Here is a 23,512-nt window from a genome sequence, read left to right as displayed (position 1 = left end):
ATGCAAAATATGTAGAAATGTGGTTACAAGCTCTTAAAAGCTCAAAAACGAACTTACTGCGAACGCAGTAAGTACAATGAGTTGTAAACAACGCCCACTCAGCGGTTGACATTTTTACGACAAAGCAAAGCGTTACAGAGTTGTCCGTTCTCCTTTTAATGACGTAACACAAGAAACCAATCAACATATACGTAAGTTTGAAATGAAATGCAGTAAATGGAAAAGCAAAAGTGCCGTTGAAAACCCGGCCACCCTCGTATCTTAGGTAAAATATAGTTCATGTCCGAAAAGCTTTTGGAGCGTCGCGGTATAACGTACATACGGTAGAAGATTTTGCGTTTTTATTTTATACCTAGTTATCAGCACTGTTTCTATTGTAAAAGTTTTTTCCGCTCTGTCTAGCTACAACTTGTGTATTTGTTTTCATGTTTGTTTTGCAAGTATTCGGTTGAGAAAATACTAAATAACGATCCTTTATTGATAATACATGATGCATGATTTTTTTAGTTGATGAAAAGTGGTTGCTGTGAGATTTGAGATGAGACCGGAAAATATACCGTATAAATTGTATACCGCGGGCCCAAAACATTGCGGATAGAAACTATATTTTACCCAGTGCTTGAGTATATGTATTCCCATTGAATTCAGTACCGCACCGATTTTTCTGCTTTTTATAATGGATCACCTGAAGCCTTACATCCAGCTTTTACTTCCAGGCCATTGTTATAAAACATTTTTGGTAGACTTCAACTTCTTTGACGGTAAGATCGTACTAAAATTGCCCTTTACTGACTACCTTGTTATCATTAATTTTTTTACTGTGGATGCATAGCAGATAATTTATGATTTGCTCATGGAAGAGCCGAGCCAGTTGTCTCGTGTAAATTTGTGCTGTGTTGTTTCAAATGTTTTGACTCTGTATGTTTCGAATACGTGTTTGCCTAAAGGTGCATCTCATCATGTAAGGTTTCATTTCTCAAGCATAGGAGTGCGAAGTCTTTAGCCTATTCGTTTTTCTAAGCTGATTCTACTTAGAATGCATGCTTACGGTGTCACGATAAATGAATTATCTGCGCAAAATGCTGATATTTTTTGATAACCACATTCATTTAAAACTAGCAGCCTTCGTTCAAATTACGATGTTCTAAAACTAAATTTACCATTTTCCTAGTGTCTTTCAACGTATATATGCTTTGATTTGAATCTTTGTCTAAAATTTCTCTACGTTTGTAATTTTTTTTTCAGAACTTAGAAAGTGTTTGTGAACACTACAATCATGATGTTGAAACAACCGCTCTGCTATTCGCTATGAACATAAAAAACATAATAGTACAGTGTGAAAGCTTATCAAAATTCATTTGTCTGTCATTATAAGTCAAATCTGGCAAAAGCTTCTATCTATACAAATGGAATAATAGAGTTTGACTGTTAGTAACAGCATGGAGCCGACATAGACATTGTATCTTCTTAAACTGATACAGCCATAGGCCTTGGAATATATTTGAAAAAAACAGCTTGATCAGGCATCTTCGATTGATTCTATTACAAATCAGAGCACTTCTACTAGAGCCTACTAATCCTTGCTTGACCTCAAGGAATATTCCTATAATGAAAGGTTATTAAGCAGCACATGAAATGTAAAATTACTTCTTGCAGATACTACTATAGCCTAGATATAGCATGGATATATATATATATATATATATATATATGTATATATATATATATAGCAGAATATTGCTATAATTAACAATGCTCAGTGCTGCGCTGTTGAAAATGCCAATAAGCAGGTTGGCATAAATATAATTGCTGCCTCATCTTTGAAGACAATGATTTGATTATTCGTAGCATCGTTTGATGCATGAAGATGAAAATGTATACAGAATATTTGACCATTTGAAGGAGTTCCATCTAACAGTGTTTAAACTTTGACAAACTGTTGCTACAGCTGATCTGTTGATGAATAAAAAGGATAATATTTAAATATTTTGGCTGATAGGAGACCAAATTGTGTTATAACTGTTGTAAGTCAGTTCATGATAACGGTATTGTACTTAACCCAGTAACAGATTTATAGCAATATCGAATCATTTGTACCATAGAGTTATCTCCCCCTAGAGTGATAACTACACGAGCGTTTCCGGTGCCAACAAGGAGCGTTTAGGCCATGCCTCTTTTTTGTGCTAGTCAGTCGTAGTGATTGACTAGATCAATAACATCAGCCATGAGAAGGGTTAAACAAGGATCATGAATTTCCAGTTAAGATAGTAATTAATGCTCATATTAAAGAAATGATGATTATAGTTTATTACTCTAATATATGCTTATTATTTAAAGCAATTCAATACCTACCAGGGATCGCTAAACATATTATGGAAATGTTTACTTTTTCATATCCATTTCCATCAATGATATACAGCCCCCCACAGCCCCATGCAGCAATGATATCCAGCCAATAATATACAGCCCCTGTATATCATTGTTTCCATAAACATAGATATTTCCATAATTTTAAGGGAATGGATATGGAAATTTTATTTTAGAAATATGGAAATGTTATTGAAATGGAAATAATATGGAAATGTTATTGAAATGGAAATGTTATGGAAATGGAAATAACATAGAATTGAAGTAGAGAAATGTTATAGAAATGGAAATGAATTATGGAAATGATATAGAAATACTATGGAAAAGAAGAAGGGAAATGTTATGGAAATAGAAATAATATGGAAATGAATTATGGAAATGAATTTTGGAAATTTTATGGAAATGGAAATAATATGGAAATGTTATGGAAATGGAAATAATATAGAAATGAAGTAAGGAAATGTTATGGAAATGGAATTAATATGGAAATAATTTATGGAAATTTTATGGAAATGGAAATTGTGACATACACGTAATCCCTGATACCTACATGACTTGCAAAGGCACTGAATAGATAGTGTTAAGTAAGTGAGTTAATGCAATCAGTTACTCATAGATAAGATAGATAGTCATACTGGGGTTGTATTACATTAGTGTGATGGGAAGCTAGTCGACTGCCATCAACTATAAGCTGTACTGCCCGAGTAATAAAAAAGTCTTTGGACAGAAAATTTATTTTTATATAACATTTACCATTCTTACTTTTAAACTTCATATAATGAGAAAATATTTTTAAGCAGTTCAAATGAATTAAGAGGAAAAAGAAAACAATCGTAAAGGTTTTCAAGCTTTTTCAAAAAACTACAACTTTTAAATTTCATATCATGAAAGAAGTGTTTTGTTGAAATAAATTAGGAAAAAAAACTGTAAATGTGCTTAAATGTAAAATAATTAGCAAGTAATGGCTAAATATAATCTGTTTAGCTATGATTACAATAAAAAACTGTTTAATAAATAGTCATAAAAAAGTCTATTTTATTTTTAAATAATTATAATTTAGTATTATAAAGTATAATTTATTTTTATTTAACATATAACAACATTTGCCACTCTTTCAAGCTTTTTGTTTGCTTACATCAAGCAAAGATGTCCACTAACTAGTGGACATCTTTGCTTCAAGCTAGTCTATGTATTTGATTGATATGTATTGAAATCTAATATTACATGCAAGGGCTGTTTGTGGACTGTGGGTCAATGAATCACTCTATCACCATACAATGTCAATACTTTCAGTTGATGGCAGTCGATTAGCTTCCCATCACACTAATGTAATACAACCCCAGTATGACTATCTATCTTATCTATGAGTAACCGATGATATACAGCCCCCATGTGTGGGGGCTGTATATCATTGGAGTAACTGATTGCATTAATTCACTTACTTAACACCATCTATTCAGTGCCTTTGCAATGCATGGAGGTATTGAATTGCTTTAAATAATAAGCATGTATTAGAGTAATAATCTATAATCATCATTTCTTTAATATGAGCAATAATTACTATCTTAACTGTGGAAATTCATGATCATTCTCATGGCTGATGTTATCGTTATGTCAATTACTACGATTGACCAGCACAAAAAAATGGCGTGGCCTAAACGCTCCTTGTTGGCACCGGAAACGCTCGTGTTGTTGAATGCACAGTTATCACTCTAGGGGGAGATTACTCTATGGTTTGTACTAATAGGCAGCGACAGGTAGATCTAAATTCCTTAGCGACGCGTACCCAAAGAATTGCATTTATTGCTGACTTGCAGTAGCGCCTATGCACAAGTGGGGTGAATGATTCTAAAAAGTGTCACAAGGAAATTTTACTTGATTAAAACGACGTTTTCCATTCTGTTATATCTTCGAAATGGATGTTCTGTGCCACTGTCATGCGTACCTTTTCTAAGTGTCTAAACATATTTCTGATTAGGAAGGGCAGTGATAAGTTTATTTTTTGTGGTCATATTATATCTTGTTCTGGTTAATCAGAAGGCATTAAATTTCGTTTGATGTACTTTTTGCAATATATTGGTTATATTTATTTTTTATCATTAGATATAGCCTACATAATTTTAATTATATTTTTGTATTATATTATGTATGAGATCCCTGGATAAATGCTATTTAATTACACCAACTAAAGCAATTACATTTGGGATAAGCAATGCACGAGCCCAGGCCTACAGTATTTTTTTAGAAGCAAAATCAGTATATCGCTGTGCATTCATTCGTTGATTTATTGTCACAATTGAAAGATTGTCAAAATAATGCTTACACAGGTCTCGGTAATGTTAAGTACATGTACAAATACATCAAGTTCAGCTTTTTTATTGTCATTTGAAAATGATTCTTCCAATGCGTTTAATTTCAGGTCATGATAGCTAATTTTGGTGACTTGATTCTTTTTTGTTAATTGTAGAAGCGTGCATAAAGATATTTATCAGCAAGGTGCTTGGATACTCAATCATTTTAGGTTCGATACTAGGTATGTATTTAAACTGGAGTCGCAACACCGCCATGGCTATGAATGCATTGGTAGTATTTTTAGATGTTATTGATCTCCTGCATGTTTTAATATCATGTTTAATAACTACAGAATCATGATGTATTGAGTAACTTGAGTCAAGGGCAGTCAAATAGCTCTCTATCTGAAAACAGGAGATATCGATCAAAATCAAGCTATAACTTAGGTCAATTTCATGACCAACAAGGAGTTGATTATAGAATTTATGTTTCCCTTGGAGTATTCATCATACTATAGTACAGTATTTTTGTTTACACGTTGAATGCTGTATTTAAAGGCTGCATTTTCTTTGTACACATTTTTATATATTGAGTATATAACCAGGGAGTTGGATTGTTTTTGCCTCAACAATGCTGTTTGTATTCAACTTCATGTTTATGTAATGCCGTATCAAATAGGTTATCATTCAAGGTGTTGGCCATTCTGTATATATATATATATATATATATATATATATATATATATATATACACTAGCAGAATGCTCGGCGTTGCACAGGTATTAAAAATCATCTTATGAAGGTAATGTAGTTGTTTGCCATTTGCTATTAGCCTGGCACATGGCCAATGGCTAACTTGAGTAAGCTTACTAATAAGAGCTAACTACTTGTTCTCACGATGGAGCACGCATGAAATTACACTACTGCTCTTCATGACATCGCACTGTAACGGAGAACAGGAGGGTATTTGCACCCATATAGCGACATATATCACCTTATGAATCCATCAAACTCATGTTGCTTAATTGGTAAGAGATTGGACCGGTGAAAGGGAGGGTCTGAGTTCAAATCTTATGCGATACGGATTCTTCATTCTAAGATTTTAATAAATATAGCCGAACACACCGAAGGACAGACACACATACAAACAAACTTTGAAAAATATAGATTCTATATATGCTAGATTAAAGTCCAACGCTGACAGTTTTCACCTACATTTTAGCTAGAAATATTAATACGGAGCTTTGAGAGTTGTGGCTTTCTGGGGAGTTTTGATATTAGTAATCCATGTTAAGTGCATGCACTTGTACATACTCTGTAGTGAATAAAAATATTTTTTAAATCTGGTAGCCATTTTAGTCAAATCATTACACTGACATCCAATCATTTTTATCATTATTTGTTTTAATTGTCTTATCTTGCAGTCAAGCTGCCTCAGATCTTAAAAATATTGGCTGCTAAGAGTGGAGCCGGTCTGAGTATGCCCAGTCTTCTCCTGGAGCAAGTTGCCCTGACAGCTACATGCGCCTATGGCATAGATGTTCAGTTTCCATTTAGGTTTGTTCATACGGGATGATTGCAAAGTTCTACCTGAATACTTATATAATTGGTGCTATTCACATGACCCAGCTCCCTGTGTAAAGGCTGGTACAAGCTGTATTACAGTTAATCACCAATAATCCTGGTGATCATCTGTAATAACAATGTTCACATTACCACAAACCCATCCGCGTTTACATCAGTGAATAACCCAGGGTACAGTGTTCTTATTATACAAATGATGAAATACTAGTCCTGCAGTAACTATCATGAAAAGAAATAAGAATCAAGGAATCTGTGAAAGCCAGTCACATCGCCGAGTGGTGAACATTGCACAAACTGTCGTGGGTGTACGGCCAAATATCCTTCGTTTTCTCGTGACGTCATTTTATTGTTGTCGGCCATCTTTATAGACAATTTTGTCGTTAAAAACACGAAGCTTTCGCAATGATCTTTTGAAAATGATGCTTTTGCTTGCAATTTTTTTATTATAGTATCAAAACAACACCAAAAAGTACTAGCAAATAAAAGAAAAACGATCGTTTTCTACAAATACGGCGGCTTTTTCATGAATGAGCGCGTGTGCAAATGACTGGATGATGTCAAAAAAAAACCATGGATTGGGAAAGTTTGACAGTTCCAATCTTTCCTAATATATATGTGTTGCTTAAGTGATGTCATCCGTTTACAGTGCACATACTACGAATAATCGCTGAGAGGACAACCCCGACATATTGCGATTCAGTGTGATCCAGCCTTAAGATTCCATCAATTTTGTGGCTTGTCCGAGATCTGACATTTGGTGTGTCCTGAGCAATTCCATTAAACAATGGTAAAGGCTGTTCCCTTAGAAGTGTTTCTCACTAATAAGCTTGAACTGTGTTTTAGTTAGCGTATTAGGAAATGTTTTGTTTTCTATTCAAATATCATGGAATACCAGGACCCAAGTCTATCAGTGGAGTGGAGACTTATTAAAGGGTGAAAAATGTTCAAACAGAAAAATTATACAAATAATTTTCAAGGATCTCACAAGTTAATTATATAAATCTAGTTGATATGATGAAGAGGTTGATTATATTAGCAGTTGCTTGAAGCGAGGTAATGATTATAGCGGTCTCACTTTTATACTCCCGCAGCCAGTGGGTTAATTATGAGATTTCAGAAGGGACCTTCAAGCATTCCATGTAAATGTATATAGTTGATATCTTGTAACAGCCTTCTCTGACATGCATTGCAGTGTGAGATTAACAGGTCCACTTTGTTGGAAAACTAAAATTCTCACTTACAACATTGCTACTCATTGTGAATTTAGTCAATAGCTATAAATTATATATTAAATTAGTCCTCTCTTTGTCTTAATTTAAAATATGTAAACCGAACAGCTGTAAAATTATGTAGGCTCAATTCTGGAGATTTCATTTTTCATAGTTGGGAATACCAGTCTGTGCAGATATGACCCCAGTACATACATTTTTATTTGCTTATTTCAAGATTTTGATGAAAAGGAATTTATATGCAAAATATTTTGAAACAAGAAATCATCTCATGAAACCTGGTAATATCTAATCCATTCATTTTTAATATTGTTATAAGGGTTCGAGAAACTGCATCTAATCTGATTTGGGTGCATCATACACATTATTATTATATAGGATGTTCAGAATCTTGATAAGAGTCCTAAACTTGTGGGTTTATAATTATTGTTTTTTATTAGTAACTTGATGAGTGCCCGGCGTTGCCCAAGTGATAAAAAAAGTTTGCACAAAAACTTTATTTTTATTTAATAAATATACAACATTTACCATTCTAACTTTTGAACTGTATTTTATGAGAAAAGTGTTTTTTGCAGTTTAAATGAATTTAGAGAAAAAATAAAACTTTCAAGGTGTTTAATTGTGGAATAAGAAGCAAATAATGGCTAGATAACATCAATTCTACTACAATGATTACATTAAAAAAGGATTTGAAATTGATATAGTTAATACGAGCTACATGAACAAAATAAAAATCATGAATATGTTGAATTAATAATAACAATTCGTGCTTGGGAGTGTGTGTATAAAAAAGGTTACTGTTGCAGCAGAAGCTATCTATGAAAATTTTGCATACATTTGTACTGGTACAAATGTGAATATGAGATATCAGAATTAAATACATCACTGAAGTGGTGAAGTGCACGAAGGTATCTTGTATGAGTGAATGGAGAGAGAATGTAGAGGCAATTCCTATTTAAGATAATGCTATCCCGGCTAGAAGTAAATGTGGTAATACAACTTCAATATGCCGAGCCAATGCAATGGCGGAAAAAACAATGCCGAACCAAGTACACGTTAGATAAGGATAGATAGTATATCTAAGACAGACAAGGACAGGCTAGTGAAGTGGTTAGCTCGCCTGTCTGCAGAACTGGTGGTTTTGAGTTAAAATCTAGTGCGAAGTGATTTTTTATTGCTAAATTTAAAATGCTACAGCCGGATACACGAATGGCAGACTAACAAACAACAAAGACTGAGATTTATATATATAGACAAAGAGGGAACAACAAATTATAAATACCTTTTAGAAATTTGTTCAGTGAACAAAGGAGGTCCAGTTTATTTTGCACACCAATATATTTGGCTCGCTATAATTAGGATTGCTTCTACTGTAACTGCAGAATTCTGCAAGAGGTTTCTTTGGCTGTTGAAAATAATTATGGAAAATATACCCTATTGTTAATACAAATGCTAGCCTTGCGTACCAGGTGTCTGTGTAGGGCAGACAATTAAGCAGCTTTTAGTGTACGGTAAATTGAAATTTTAGCTATATAACTATTTTTATATTTATAGAAGTTTTATTCTAGTATTCAATGTTTTTATGCTCTCTTTGCAGTGTGTTTGGAGACGCCGCATTTTTGATGCTTCAAACTGCCATCATTGCTGCCATGGTTCTCATCTTCTCTAACCAAGCTATACTTGCCATCATCTATCTCACTATACACTCGGGTATCTGTTGGTATTTATTCTCGGGTCTCGCTCCGTCAGATTTAATCTGGGGCCTCCAATCATCCGGTGCTATTGTCTTAATCGCTAGCAAGGTAGGTGTAAGAGAAGACAATTCTAATCAGATGTTGAAATTACTTGTTCTCAGTTAAATTTTATCTTTTCCTAGTGTATTAAAGATATTGGTAGATCTAAAATCTACCTTGATTAATAAGGAGGTTGATGTTTAGTGCTAGTCTGAAAGCGCCACTCGTTTTTACCCCATTTATGTGAATAGTCGGGGTATTTCAAATACTGTTTAGAATTGGGGCATTCGTGAGAAGCTTATGGTGTACTGTATCTATAGACGAGCTTTATATGGGCGCGTGAAACTGCATTTACATTAGGCAATTTGGAGTTTGATCGTCGAATTTCTTGAAAAATCAGCAAATTGGCTCATCTATTTCGAGTCGTGATTCGTTTGACATTTTCCAATAGATGTTATTACGGAACAGTTGAATCTTACTATAATGAGAGCCGTGTCCTTCTCTCCCAAGCCACGGTTGGAGGGTGGGAAAAAGATTTGCATTGTACGGGATTCAAACTCTCTACACTCAGATTGCTAGACCAACACTCTTGTACGTACTTGGCCGTCGACTTATTAGTGTTTCTCAATAATTGTGCCTATAGTTATTACAACTGACAATGTTTCATAACACGCTAGATTGCCAGCGTACTAAGGCAAAAGGAAAATTTTAGGTAAAAGTATCAATGTTTGTAGAGCTTGTAACAAACTGACAAATATACAAATGAATTTCAGTTACATCAAGTGTAAGTTTGAGTAAGTTACACCGCATATTTCTGTTACTCACTTGACCACCGAATACACATTGCCCATATCCTACACCTGTGTTCACTAGCCTCTAATGTACTGTAACAATCGCAACCTCAACTCATTGACTGATACTTCATCGATTTATCTTTTTACATGTAATTTAGGTTTTCATAGTCGTATTTAATGCACTTGTATATATGCTATACATAGTACTTGAGGTATTCATCATTGTGTTTGAACTCGGAAATGAATTATGCGGCGAGGTACGAGCTTATGAGAATTTTTGTTTCATCGTATGATGGCTTCAAAGAATGCAGCAAATATTAATACAGATTACATTGGTGTGCAGGTGTGTGATTGTAATTGTTGAAGTTGTTTCTTTGTAACTTGGTCTTCTTCAGGAGAGAGAATATTATTGGTCAACTCCGCTATGCCCAGGTATTAATTATTATTTTGCTGCCTGGCCTTACCGCTGCACGGCAGAAGTACATACTTGAATCAACCGCCCAAATGGTTTGTAATTTCAGACTTAATTTGGATTTGTTGGTTTGCATTGACAAGACAGAAAAGTAGCTTTCCATTGAATCGTTTTACGATTGGCTTGTAGATGCTCGGCTCATCTTTTGAACATTAAAACACAGTCATTGTTGGAATACTAATGACTGAGATCTGAGACCGAGGTTTTTATGTAAGGCATGATTCTCAACTTTCACTAAATGATTACTCGAGCAACGTTCCATCATCCTGGATGGCGTAGAGATATCTATCTCTGGCGCATCAGTATACTTTATGGTTTCAACCTTGGTGGTTCATTATTATGGTCCGCAGAACAACTATTCTTTCGTCAGCACCCTCATGAGTACGTTGGTGACTCCCAATAATTTACAAATGAGGGTCATCCTAGGCCATTCTTAGCCTTCAACCGTGTCAGTTTATGCTGTTTCAAACACTAGACTTCTTCATGTCACGGACAAACTCACTAGCGCTAGTTCACTACTGTTCATGCTACTCTTGTCCTTGGCAGATGATGCAGGTCTACGAGAATTACAAGAATGGCAGCACCGGTCAGCTCTCAGCCATCACAGTTATTCTTATCTCCCTTGGGTCCGCTGCCAAGATATTCACCGTCGTACAGGAAACAGAAGATATGACATTCTTAGTTACAGTTAGCATAGCGCTTGCCTGCAATGTCATTATCCTTGCCCAGGTATGCAGTTTATACGAAATTATGTGGTTATATGACATGGCTTACTTTTACATAGAGGAAGTTTCAACGAATCAGCATTTTTCAATTTTCAATGATCTCTACCCATTCTCAATCATTCTTCCCATTCAATCTTCCCATACTACAGTGGACCCTCGCCATACAATTTTAATTCGTTCTGGTGTTGACATCGTAAGGCGAAAATGTCATATAATGTGGTATAGAAACACATAGTCTAATGCAAACATCTAATGCAACACCTAATTGCATTATCTAATGCAAACATCCCTTTGGAAAAAGCAGCAGTTTTATATATGTACTGTACATATTAAAAATTAATAACAAAATGGTATGTTGACCTTACTAACTATAGTTACCTACAGTAACTTTGGTGTATTTAGTGGTTATGATCTGCAATGAAATGTAGCATTACACTGTTCCATGTGCAGTACATACCGGGGGAAGTTATTACCTTCAAGACAGACGTATAACATAAATGTTGAATTTAACTTAAATGATTTTAGCCTACTAAACACATACTTAACCCTTTGGCTGGGTTAAAGCCCCGCAAAAACACCCGAAAGTCACGTAATTTATTTTTGAAAATTCAATAAAATCGGTATTTTATAAACATGCATAGCTCAAACTTAAATTTATTTCAATAAAATCGGTATTTTATGAACGTGCATAGCTCAAACTTAAATTTATTTCTATGAACAAAATATTTGGTACACAAACATTCATTTACATATCTACATGTACTACTACAAAAAAACTACAAACATGTACAATTGTCCCTGTATGAAATGCCTGGAAGCAACATTTTCGGTAGAGTCTAACGCTATAACATAGCCGTGCGAGCTACCATAACGATCGTTGTTCTCTGTATATTCCAAGTATATTAAAAGTCCAAAAACTTTACATCACTTCTATCATCTGAATTACTTTTATTCTGATCAGACAAAAATCACTAACGATCGCAGGATCAAATAGATTTTTATTGTACCGTTTTGAACGCCAAGCCAATGTTGACAGGTTTTTCCAACTTTTATTCGTTTCCAAAGAGGTGCGAGTTTTCTTTAGCTTTTATCACAAAGCAATGCTCTCAGATAATCGTTTCATATCGCAATTCATCAACTAATATCTTCTTGATGATATTTAAAACTTACTAGCGTTCATATCCTTTGTTTAACGTTACTAGGTGACAGCTTTATAAACGTCTGCCGAAAGCGACATAAATGTCATTTCCCCATGCAACCGGTAAACGATATTTTGGTCGTTTCCCCAGCCAAAGAGTTAAAGCTAAGCTTTAGTCTGTATTTTATTAAACTTCAACTTTGTCATCGTCTAAAAATTTTTCACCAATCTGTTTCCGGTTTCGTTTTCTCTATAACGAATAACTGAACTGCGTGCAGACGCCAAATTTCTTTCAGGCAGTGTAAGAGGGATTTCGGCGATTAGAATATCGGCATCTTCGTTATTTTAAGAGAAATTTTTGTTGATTTTATATGGCGGAAAAAGGATGTATTTTGGGAACAAAAAACATCTTGTTCATATCGTAAGACGAAAAATAGTATAATAGCTACATTTTAACCTGGGGGCACACTGTATATATAAATCTCAGCATACGTCTGTCCAGTGAAAGCGATTGTAACGTTTTAGTGACAAAAAATCTGCTTTGCAGATGATTTGATCTTGCATCCCCAGTTTTGAAGGCAGCAAGCTTATCCATTCGCCTACAGCGTTCAATTGAGCATAGTGATCAATAATGGGGGAGATATTCAATACATTGGTTAAAATACACAACGATGTTACGTCACACATAACAATTACCAGCATCCCTCACTGGGTAAATGTCTGGCGTTTCACGCGTAATAAAAGCAATTTATAGACACTTGCAGGTAATGTAGTATGAAGGCAATATAGTAGGTAAGGTAATGTTATGTTTGTAAGCTGTTTTTTGTTACCCTTGCCACACAGGGTATTAATCTAGTTGATATACAAAATGCCACGAAATGCCTCTGTTTTGTTAGTGTGTCTCTTGTGTATGTAATCTTGACTCCAGTTGGTTTACCTTGAAGCAATGAATATCTCAAATAAGCAATCATTAAAGTTACAAGAGTCTGTCTGTCTGTCCATCCGGCCGTCCAAAGCCAGGGTCAGAGGTTAAAATATTGCTTTGTGTGGGATTTGAACTCACAACATTCAACTTAGCAAACCAACATTTTTGCGCTCGCACTAAATGGCCGCGAAGTTATGGAATAGCTGTGTGCATACTTACTCTCTGAGCTTTATCGACACACCTGATGATCTCTTACGGAACGCTTGAGTGACAGGATACTAGTTCTGTATAAAATGTTTAGTTGATAGTTTTTTTATAGTAAAACATGCCATAAAATTATCATGTTTTTTCTAATTGAAGTTCTTTAAAGGTAATTGTGACTTTTGGGGGTTCAACCTGAAGAAAGATGTTATTCAAATGTGGCTGTGTATGAAAAGAGTGAATGGTTTTGTTAGAATAAAAATCAATTACACATAACTTGGCTTGCATATTTATGGATCACACGCTTAGGTTAGTATTCTCAATATCATTTATTAGACTGGTGAAGTGATATTTGTATGACCATCTGAGACCTTATGACGAATATTAATTACCACTATTCGGTAGTGAAGACAACACCAGTTTTATAAATTCTCATGGAAATTAAGATCGTCGTCAGATAATTTTCAAGGAATACAAAAACTTAGTAAATATATTATGGAAGTTTGAGGCTTTCAAAGTTTAGTGTCTTTGCACATTATTTATGTACCTCCTAAACTTTTAGTTCAATTTACCCCAATACCCATAATTCTATTTATCACCTATATCTCTGGATTCAATTGACTACCTATGCCCATAATTTATTGTACAACTTACTACTTATATCCCATGATTCAATTAACTACTTGTACTTATGATTCAATTTTGCTACCTGTACCCATAATTTAATTTACCATATGTACCAGGGTTGGAAAAAATCACGGTTTCTATGAAAAAACCAGGTTTTTTTTGTTTAAACCGGTTTTTATGGTTTAAACCGGTTTTTTATGGTTTTGATAATTTTACCAAGGTTTTTGCAATTTTAAGTCTAATTAACATCACTTACTATAGCTGCATGATTGAGTATTGAACATAATAATGTGGAATCATCTGTTAAAAATGGTACTGTGGGAGTTGTTATGGGGAAAAAGAGAGAAAACATGGAAATTTCAGAATGAGTATAAATCAAACATGATCGATGTAATACAGAGCAGAAATCTTATCACATAAAGTGAATATTTTACATTTCATTTTATATTTATTACATTTATTTTACAGTCCTATGTATACGTAGGAACTTTAATCCCAGTGATTAGTCGTGTGGTAGTGTAGAGCAGAGCATAATGTAGATGCATTGCTAGTGTTTGGAGCAGTGGCAGATGACTCAACTTCTATCACCTGAATATTAGCATCACTGTCTAAATTGGTGTTTTCAGCTTGACATTTTGCTACGTGATCTTTAAGCCTATCTGCGTGACCTCGCGTTACGACAGCACACCTATTTCGTTTTGCCTTAAAACCTTTGCCTTTCAAAACACAACAAACTTGATAAACTGAATTCTAACAATCCAACTAATTTGGCCTGTGCCCAATAAATGAAATATTAGTTTGCAAGTTTAAAGCTTTTGCCCAAAAGGATTTTATTGTTTTAATTTCTAATTATCAGTAATCCTTTCTTACTGGCCAGACTTGAGAAAAGTATTCATTCATTATTAGAGACGGTGATTGGATTAGTACATTTCACATGGTTTTCATATTTCATCAGTAAAGAGATCATCATATCACTTGATAAAACCAATTGAAAATTAAATTCACTAATTCATTGTTGTGCTAGGATTTCATGTAGGTTCAACTAGAGCTCTGCCATCACTTTACTACTGTGTCCTAAATAAACTTCCACAGCTGATAATTATATATAATTGCATTTCTACCGCACATGAACCACTAGGAGCTTCAAACATTATGTTTTTCACAAAAAATAATGAAAAAACCATAAAAACCGGTTTTTTCGGGCTGGTTTAAACCACCCAGTTTAAACCGAGCCAACCCTGATATGTACCCATAATTTGATTTACCATCTGTACCCATAATTCAGTTTACCATCTGTCCCCAAATTTCAATTAACTACCTGTACCCATAATATAATTTTATCATTTATATCCCATAATGCAAATTACTGCCTTTATTTTATACTGCTCTGTAATTCAATGTGGATGATGCGAATCCACAAAAACCATTTATGCGAATGCCCTCAGATAGGAGGTGAGCTAAGCTTATCTCGTTACATCGCAAATCTGCTGCGGGAAAGCTCAGTTTCCATAACTTGTTCCGTAACGAATCTGAGACATGGATTATGAGAACATTAGCTTCTCAATGTCCACACTAGTGTTTACAAATTAGCTTATGATTCTCTGGAATTATTTACAGTCTGGTTATAAAAAATGAGGTAAACACTTGTAACTGATATATCCTATCCTTTTTAAACTCAATTATTCTTTGATTGTAGCTCATAGCCTACTGGAATGTTGACAGCGTTGACAAGAAGAAAAAGGTTGCCTAAATGATGATGTTATTGGACTCCTCTTCCACTTCCTCGTATATAGGTATCAGCATGTTCGCGTACTCTGTTCATAGAAATACTCTTCCAGTTATTTGGTAACAGTGTATTTAGAGAATTCATCTATGGCCACAGCTTTTAGAATTGAAAAAGTGCTATTGAGATGCTCAGTTGTAAAATGTTTAGAAGCTGGAAGCTGGGACATGTTATTATTTGAAATCTTAACTTGGGTGTGCCGTGTGTATTTGTTTCACATTGCAAGGAATACTGGACTACTTTTAAATAGCCAAGACACAACAGTCTTTTGTCTTACATTTGTCTAAGTTTTCTCTCGCTCTTGGCTCATAAATTAGTTGTCGACTCAATCAATAAATGTCACTATTTTGTATTCGAGGACTTTGGTGTTTGCTGTAGCGAAAAAATAGTGTGAACATTGAAGTCTTTTCTCCCCTTTCATTAATCTTTTGTTTTTTGATAATGAAAACAGTTCCTTGTACGAACTCATTTTTAGTTTATTCGGCAGCGCTAATTGCTACTACATAAAATTTGAGTTGCATTTGATTTTATAATATAAAAAGTAAAAGTCAAACCAATATTATGCACAAAAATAAAACAAACAGTAAAAAGAATTATTTATTGTTATGTTATCTTATAGACTTGTAAATGGAAGTTTAGGTTTGATGAAATGTTCAGTGTCAGCGTGAGTGATAAACATGTAACTTACAATACATACATCCTGGGTGACTGAGCATCCGATGATAAAGATTAATTTATCCTCCAACATTATAACCATAAGACCAGAGCAGGTGCTATTGTAGGCCATATCAACACAAGAGTGCAAAAAGCGCACATGAAATAAGAAATATTCACTCCATTTGATTTCTGTTTTGTTTCATTGATTTTTATAAGTTTGAAGCATCCAAATGATATTTAGGTCAAAATTATTTGTTTTCTTTTAAGTGCATATCCAGTTGATGGAAAGTCTGTAACCCAGTCTAGGATCACGGCACCTGCTGGTGTGTACAAGCGTAGGCTTCAGAATGTTAAAATGCTAACGCTTTCATCTGTTTATTTTAGAGGACAGGAAATGGAAGATAGGGAACAAGATGTCTTGCTTGATTTACAATTTTTAGTACAATTGGATACTTAGATTTGTTAGATTACCATTTAGTGCCTCCACCAGCTTGCTCATCCCAGGTAATACTCCTTCAGCCTGGCTGACCTAGGGACCAGATATGTTTACTACTTACCAATCTTGTTTATAGAGATTTTAGCTGCTGTCTCTATCAGCTCAACTTTCAAGTTTTATCTCATTGCTGTCGAACATACTCGAAATGTGTAGCTTGTAGTGAATGGTACTCATTCTATTTTCGAGTTTTTAATTGCTTTTCATAAGAATATACATGTTATTAAATCTTCTATAAACATTAATAAGAATTTTGACCAAGGGTCAAGTTTTTTTAGCATTGCCCAAGTTGTGATTAAGGTATGAGGGTGTTGTGACTACACACAGCAGGTGTTACCTGCATTTTTATGTCATGGTGGCTCATTGATTTCGAAGGTTGGTTTTTCTCGTTGTTTGAAGATGAGTCTCTACCTGTCTGATAGGATACAGGTTTTGATTTGAAAGTTGTCACCTCGTTGGAGTTGTCTCTCCTTGCTTAGCTAATATTAGGATATTCATAGCTATTTAACTGATCGGTGGCCATGTAATATATTTTCATAGTAAGATATTTGGTGCAGTTTCATTCATGTACAAGGTTTGGTCGTATCAGTTGTACTGCCCAGATATACCCAGAAATTACCTTTGATTTTAATCTATGTTAACTCAAACCAATGATATACAGCCCTGGCCCAGGCTGTATATCATTGCTCAAACACAAAAATATTGCTTATTGGCCAAATTTAATTGTAGTTGTCTTACCTTGATCTAAATAATACAAATATTTGGCTTGAGGCTTGTTTTAAAAATAGATACAACAGAAATGAATTGTAATTATTCACAACAAGTAGAATATATTGAGAATAGAAAATGTTAGAGAAATTAAAATCTGCAGATGTCCTCTAAGATGATTATATTAAGGGGAACTACAAGACATTTAGAGTCGATTCATGAATAGTGTAAACTGGCATTAGTTCTAATATTGACCATAGATGTAACTACAGGTTCTACATAAAATATACTATCATTTAATCATGAGTAAAGTTTGTTTCACTTTGCAATAAATTGATGTCTTTATTACTTCTAATTGAACAAATTTCTTTGATAGTTTTCATGATATATTTTATGTAAATATATAAAATATATATTTATAATTACTGTATCATGGTAGGATTTGTGTGGCTCTCATATGGAGAAATATCGTGGCTTTTGAGAGACTAACGCTAGTTCTCAGCACTTCCCTAGCATTTGGTATGGCTTCATGATACTGCATACGGTATCATGATACTGCAGGCGGTATCATGCTAGTGCATGCAGTATCGCAATTGTTTAATAGAGTTTGCAGTTGTATATAAATACATGTGGAAATAAAATGAAACGTTTTTTCTAAATTTTCATCTTGTATCACAACTAAGGGATAAAGCAGGTTGGGGAAAGCTTCACAAGAAAGCTACCGAAATTGTTAATGTAATACGTCATGAAACACAAAAACTTTTTGCCGTTTTACAGTTCAATAGCGTCAGTGTCAAGGATTTGGGGCAAGTTAAAACAGTGCTATGTAGAATAACACTTTTACTTTTGAGAATCTTACTAAGATAACGTTTTTAAAGGTCAAATAAAATCGTATGAGTGTTTACAAATTAAGAGCTGTCAGTCTCTCATCACTTGATTAGACTTGAGCTAATCACAAGGCTTGATCTAAACCTCTCTGAATACACATTTCCGAATCAATTCCATCCAATCTAGCTTTGTTATTACCAGATAAAAAAAATTTGTTCAAAATTTTACTTGTTGGAGTTGCTTTCTCTACCTGTACTGCTAATTATGAGTAGATAAATTCAATTTTTCAAATACCTATTTAAGATCATTAACTATGAAACCTGTTGAAACTATTCAGTAAAAATAATTTATCATACAACTTTTTAATAAATTGTTCTGCTCAAGAATTGCAGACGGTTGGCTGTAACATAATTTCGAAAGCGTCATATTCCTTTTATCAAATGAGGCTAGAGTAGGGTTCACCCCTGGCATCTCTGATTGTATCAAGCCGATAAAAAAAGCCTTATGGGATTACATGAAGACTATCATTGAGAGACTCTAGATATTTAGCCATACTATATATTATTTATTTAGAGTATAAAACTATAAACGTAACAATAAACTTACGAGACATACGCATCCAAATCCTCTCAGTGGTCTGACCGCAGCATCCTGGTCGTCCCAGAGCGCCGTTTCTTTCATTCTATCTATTGTGTACTTGTTGAATGCTTCACAAAAGTTGGAAGAAGTCAACATCCTCTCCTGGGAATTCCTGTCTCACTCTGTTATATTGTGTGAAAATATTTTTGTGTGTAGAGGCTAGAGGTTTGCTGTTTTAAATAATTTCCCACCAGCATGTCTTAATTGATCCTAAAGCGAACTCAATAGTTTCTAACAATGTTGGAATAGTTTTCACTCTTTCAGAAATGCGCATTAGGGTTACGTCGTCTAAACCACTACCCATTTGGCATACTTTCTCTGTAGCATTACCTTAATAATTTAACAACATTTGTGCAAAGCTATTGTCTAATTCACTGCTCAACATAATAAAGCCCTAGTATTTTAATGTTTTGAAAACAGAACAGTCCAAGTAAATATTTTCAATATGTTATTTGAATTCAGTCGTACAGGCAAAAAAGTAACTGATTTGGATCGAGTATTATTTGGACCATATAAATTGCCAGAGAAAAATTATTTGCATTTTCAGGGCAGGCGCCAATCTCGCACTCCTCGAGTTGTCCATTTCAGTACTATTTGATAGGCTCACTGAATAGTTGATTCATGCTCAGTAATGTGTGGTAGGCGCAGAAAATAACATTTGATTTCAGTGTTTTAGATACCCTTGCAGAGTCAATCATGTCTTGCTGGGATCATTTACTCCACATTGTATGACAATGAGATTAGACCAACAGCTAAGAACTCCCTAGCATAATTATTACAGTTTGCAATCATAAAACAAGTTATAAAAACCCAGTTATTTTTCACTGTTTGATGTAATAGCATGATCTACATACATATTTGGAGATATAACGCTTCCTACATTGAGCAATAATGGATTAGCTCATGATTTTGCTAAGATCAGACGAGTCAAGCGAAACTATTTATCATCATTACTATATCGTTTAAAATGAACTTCTCATGGTTCTTCCAACGCATCATTGAATCAATCGTCGTCGCTTGTAAATTTATGCAAGTTTATGAGTCTCTCCTACCGTGTTACCTTGGACACAGATAATTGTATTTGGCATGAGATAGTCGATTACTCATCGCTGCCAAAAACCATGCTTTGATACGACTACTGTCAGTAATGTGAGGTTCCCAGAATTGTGAAATGTCTTGTTGCTTAAGTATTTATGCGAAGGACAGGCAGGAAATTGCCATCAGCAAACTGAAATGAAAGTTTATATCAGGCAATCTGGCGAGTTGCCAGAATTAAATAAGAAATATATTTTGACAATCATGATAGCTATTGAGAAAATCAATTTTAGATTGCTGGAAGCTTCAGAGGAAAATGTTCTCTTAACAAACTAGTCACAAGACAATATGAGGAAGCCTTTACTTGTAACTGTATATACAGTAGGGTTTCTTCCATCTCAAGTTAGACTCAAGTCCACGAGTTTATTAGATAGATGCAGTTGTTTGTTAGTTGTGGCCTTAGCAGCCTTTACACCCCTTTACACCGCTTGGCTGACTAGCTTACAGAGAGCACCAAGTAATTTCCAAAAGGATTGTGTGGTAAAAAGTGATCAACCAATCAGCATTTTGAGTGATGCTCAACCAATCAAAACTTTTAAGTGAAGCTCAAAAGTTTAGTCACTTACCATTGCTTCTGTACCAAATCTGTAAGTCTGAATAAAAAGTAGATGAAATGAATGATCTATAGAAAATATGATGTCTCGTGTGAGGGTTACAATGGAGAACTGGCAAGTGATGGACTGTTTTTAATAGACAGCCTTGAGAGTCGGCAACAGATTTCTTGCGATGATCACTAATAAAGGAAAGCTTATAAGCCATGGGCCACTATTAAATTTAACCAAACCTTATAAATGATATCAAGCTATTCTTATCATAAAAGTTACCCATAGTGGGTCAGGACATCGTAGCTTGTTTTGTGACAATAATGTAGAGCTGTTATTGTTGAAAATTCTTTTTGGTTCTAAGAAACTTGGCGTTTGGTCGTGATTACTGGTGGCACTGCCATCCAGTCATCAACAAAACTTCTTCGTAAACTGTGGAGCAACTGCTTACATCATTTTCATTTTTTACACAGAACGACTCACTAGCAGGTTCTCAATTCTAGGGAGAACCAAATTGGCAGAAGAAAATATTTTAACATAGCATATTCAGGGGCGTGAGCCCCTGAATCTCGCACGCCCCGAATAGCTCATTTAACAACCACATGTATGTGTTATCATTTCTGTATAGAAGTGTTTTGTGATTGCCCTGCAGATGCTCGGCTTTTGAACATAAATACACAGTCATCGTCGGAATCATAATGGTCGACATCTGAGACGGGGAGATTTTTATGTAAGGCGTGATTCTCAACTTTCACTAAATGATTACTCGAACAACATTCCATCATCCTGGAGGGCATAGCAATACCCTCTCTCTATCTCTGGCGCATTAGTATATATTTTGACAGCACCTGGACAGAGGTTAGGTGGAATTTGAGTGGCTGTTTGTTCAACCCAATTGAGGGGAAGGTCGCCATTGTTGAGCGGGCTTTCAATGCGGCGCTAGAACAAACACAAATTAAACTGGTAAACTCGCTGTGCAAATATGCAAGTATTAATATGCTATCCAGGAGCTACTGGTGGCTCACACCTTTGAGGAAGGTTGTGCCAAGTCATGGCAATATTTGAAAAGCGTTTCACAAACCGGCGTTCGTTATATAATACTTTGAAATAGTTGATAGTCTCATAGAGAATGTACAGACATATCGACGGCTAGTGCGATTTCCTGTGAGGAGATACAGATTAAAAATTATTTTACTCCTAAGAGGTTTTATTGAAGTTTTAGTCTAGAAATTTGTAGATTGCGGTTTGTAAATTTTATGAAGCAATTTACCGCGAGACTATTTAATGTCCGCTAGGAGGCGCTGTGGCCGCAGCATCACATGAGATTCATGTCATTCCCTTGTCATCGGTTACATATTGGAATTACTCTTGTGTCATCTTTTGCCAATGAGGTTTGCGCTAGAACAAATGAAAAACAATTTCCAATTTAAACATGTGCTTTGTAAGGAATGCGGAAGGTTTCTCATATTTAAATCCTATTGTAAGCAGAGACAAAGTTTCTTTCTTCAGTACACAGTAGCGTGAATAAAACTTTCAATTGAGCTAAGAAATGCTTTCAACTATTATTGGAAATACAGCTATTTAACTGAAAGGACTGTCAACAATACGACAGTAGCGTTTTCATTTCCTTTTTAATCATAATCTCATTGATCCCGCCTCACTCGTTTCATCGCGTGTTTACAAGTTTACGACGCATTTTCTAGGTTTCTTTACTTAGTAACGTTTACTTACTGCTGCACTGCAAATATTTGTAATTGCGCCGTGTCGGCATGATATTTCAGGCTCTCTCATGCTTCTGCGAGCTACAAGTGCTCTCACCTGTACTTTCTTAGACCATCTTCGCCCGTACATATATAGCTGGAGAAAAACTTGACATTCGTAAAATCGCTATGTTTTCTCAGCTGATATGGCGTTTGATATGCCTAGGTGTGTCAGTGTGGCACTTTCAATCAATGACCATATAAATAGTCTGTAACCTTTCTTTCCAAGTTACAGCTCCGCCACAGGGTCTTACATGAATTCTTCCTGTTGCATAACTGGCTCCAACTCAACTTCAGTGTGTCTATAGAGGAGAATAACAACATTTGTACTACATAACTTGTTGTTTTTTCTTAAGGGTTATATGATAATATTTTGGCGTTTTAGGCGCTTCATGTGGTCTATCACTGAAATGCTGTTAAAGATGAATATGAAGGTTTGCACACTATATATATATATATAAGAGGGCTACTATAATAGATACAGCAGTACCCAATGACTACAATATAGCCAGCAAAGAAAAAGAAAAGGTAGAGAAATATCTCCCTCTTGGAGAAGAGATTGAAAAATGCTGGAATGTAAGAACAACTGTAATCCCAGTAGTCATTGGGGCACTGGGCGCAATAACACCGGCGCATAAAATGTGGCTTGCCCAAATACCAACAACAATCAACTCAGGTGAGTTGCAGAAAAGTGTGCTATTGGGAACAGCTAAGATCTTGAGGCGAGTGCTCAAACTTCCAGGTCTCTGGTAGCAGACCCGAGTTAGAGCAGAATTTACCACCCATACGGGGTATCCGGGGTGAGGAAACAATTTTATATATATATATATATGATGTATACATATATATATATATGATGTATACATATATGTATATGATGTATATATATATATGATGTATACATATATATATGATGTATAC

General features: G+C 34.9%; 1 protein-coding gene across 1 annotated transcript; it reads left to right on the top strand.

Moving 5' to 3' along the window:
• Window positions 1-473: 473 nt before the first annotated feature.
• LOC137406131 (mannose-P-dolichol utilization defect 1 protein-like) lies at window positions 474-17,272 on the top strand. Its single transcript, XM_068092662.1, has 7 exons — window positions 474-761; window positions 4,835-4,900; window positions 6,083-6,215; window positions 9,069-9,273; window positions 11,017-11,199; window positions 15,783-15,879; window positions 16,911-17,272. The coding sequence occupies exons 1-6, from the start codon at window positions 677-679 to the stop codon at window positions 15,834-15,836; spliced, it is 726 nt and encodes a 241-aa protein (XP_067948763.1). The 5' UTR covers window positions 474-676; the 3' UTR covers window positions 15,837-15,879; window positions 16,911-17,272.
• The last annotated feature ends 6,240 nt before the right edge of the window (window positions 17,273-23,512 follow it).

Source organism: Watersipora subatra, chromosome 10 (genome assembly GCF_963576615.1).
Source record: "Watersipora subatra chromosome 10, tzWatSuba1.1, whole genome shotgun sequence".
Lineage (NCBI taxonomy): Eukaryota > Metazoa > Bryozoa > Gymnolaemata > Cheilostomatida > Watersiporidae > Watersipora > Watersipora subatra.
Note: the sequence above shows the minus strand (reverse complement) of the source record. Positions and strands in the feature narration are given on the sequence as shown.

What these genes read in the sequence shown, in the direction of transcription:
- LOC137406131 (XM_068092662.1), top strand. Translation starts at nt 677, where the DNA reads ATGGATCACCTGAAGCCTTACATCCAGCTTTTACTTCCAGGCCATTGT. An exon ending in AGACTTCAACTTCTTTGACG is followed by an intron (nt 762 to 4,834) that starts GTAAGATCGTAC and finishes TGTTAATTGTAG; the next exon opens with AAGCGTGCATAAAGATATTT. An exon ending in ATGTCATTATCCTTGCCCAG is followed by an intron (nt 11,200 to 15,782) that starts GTATGCAGTTTA and finishes CTTTGATTGTAG; the next exon opens with CTCATAGCCTACTGGAATGT.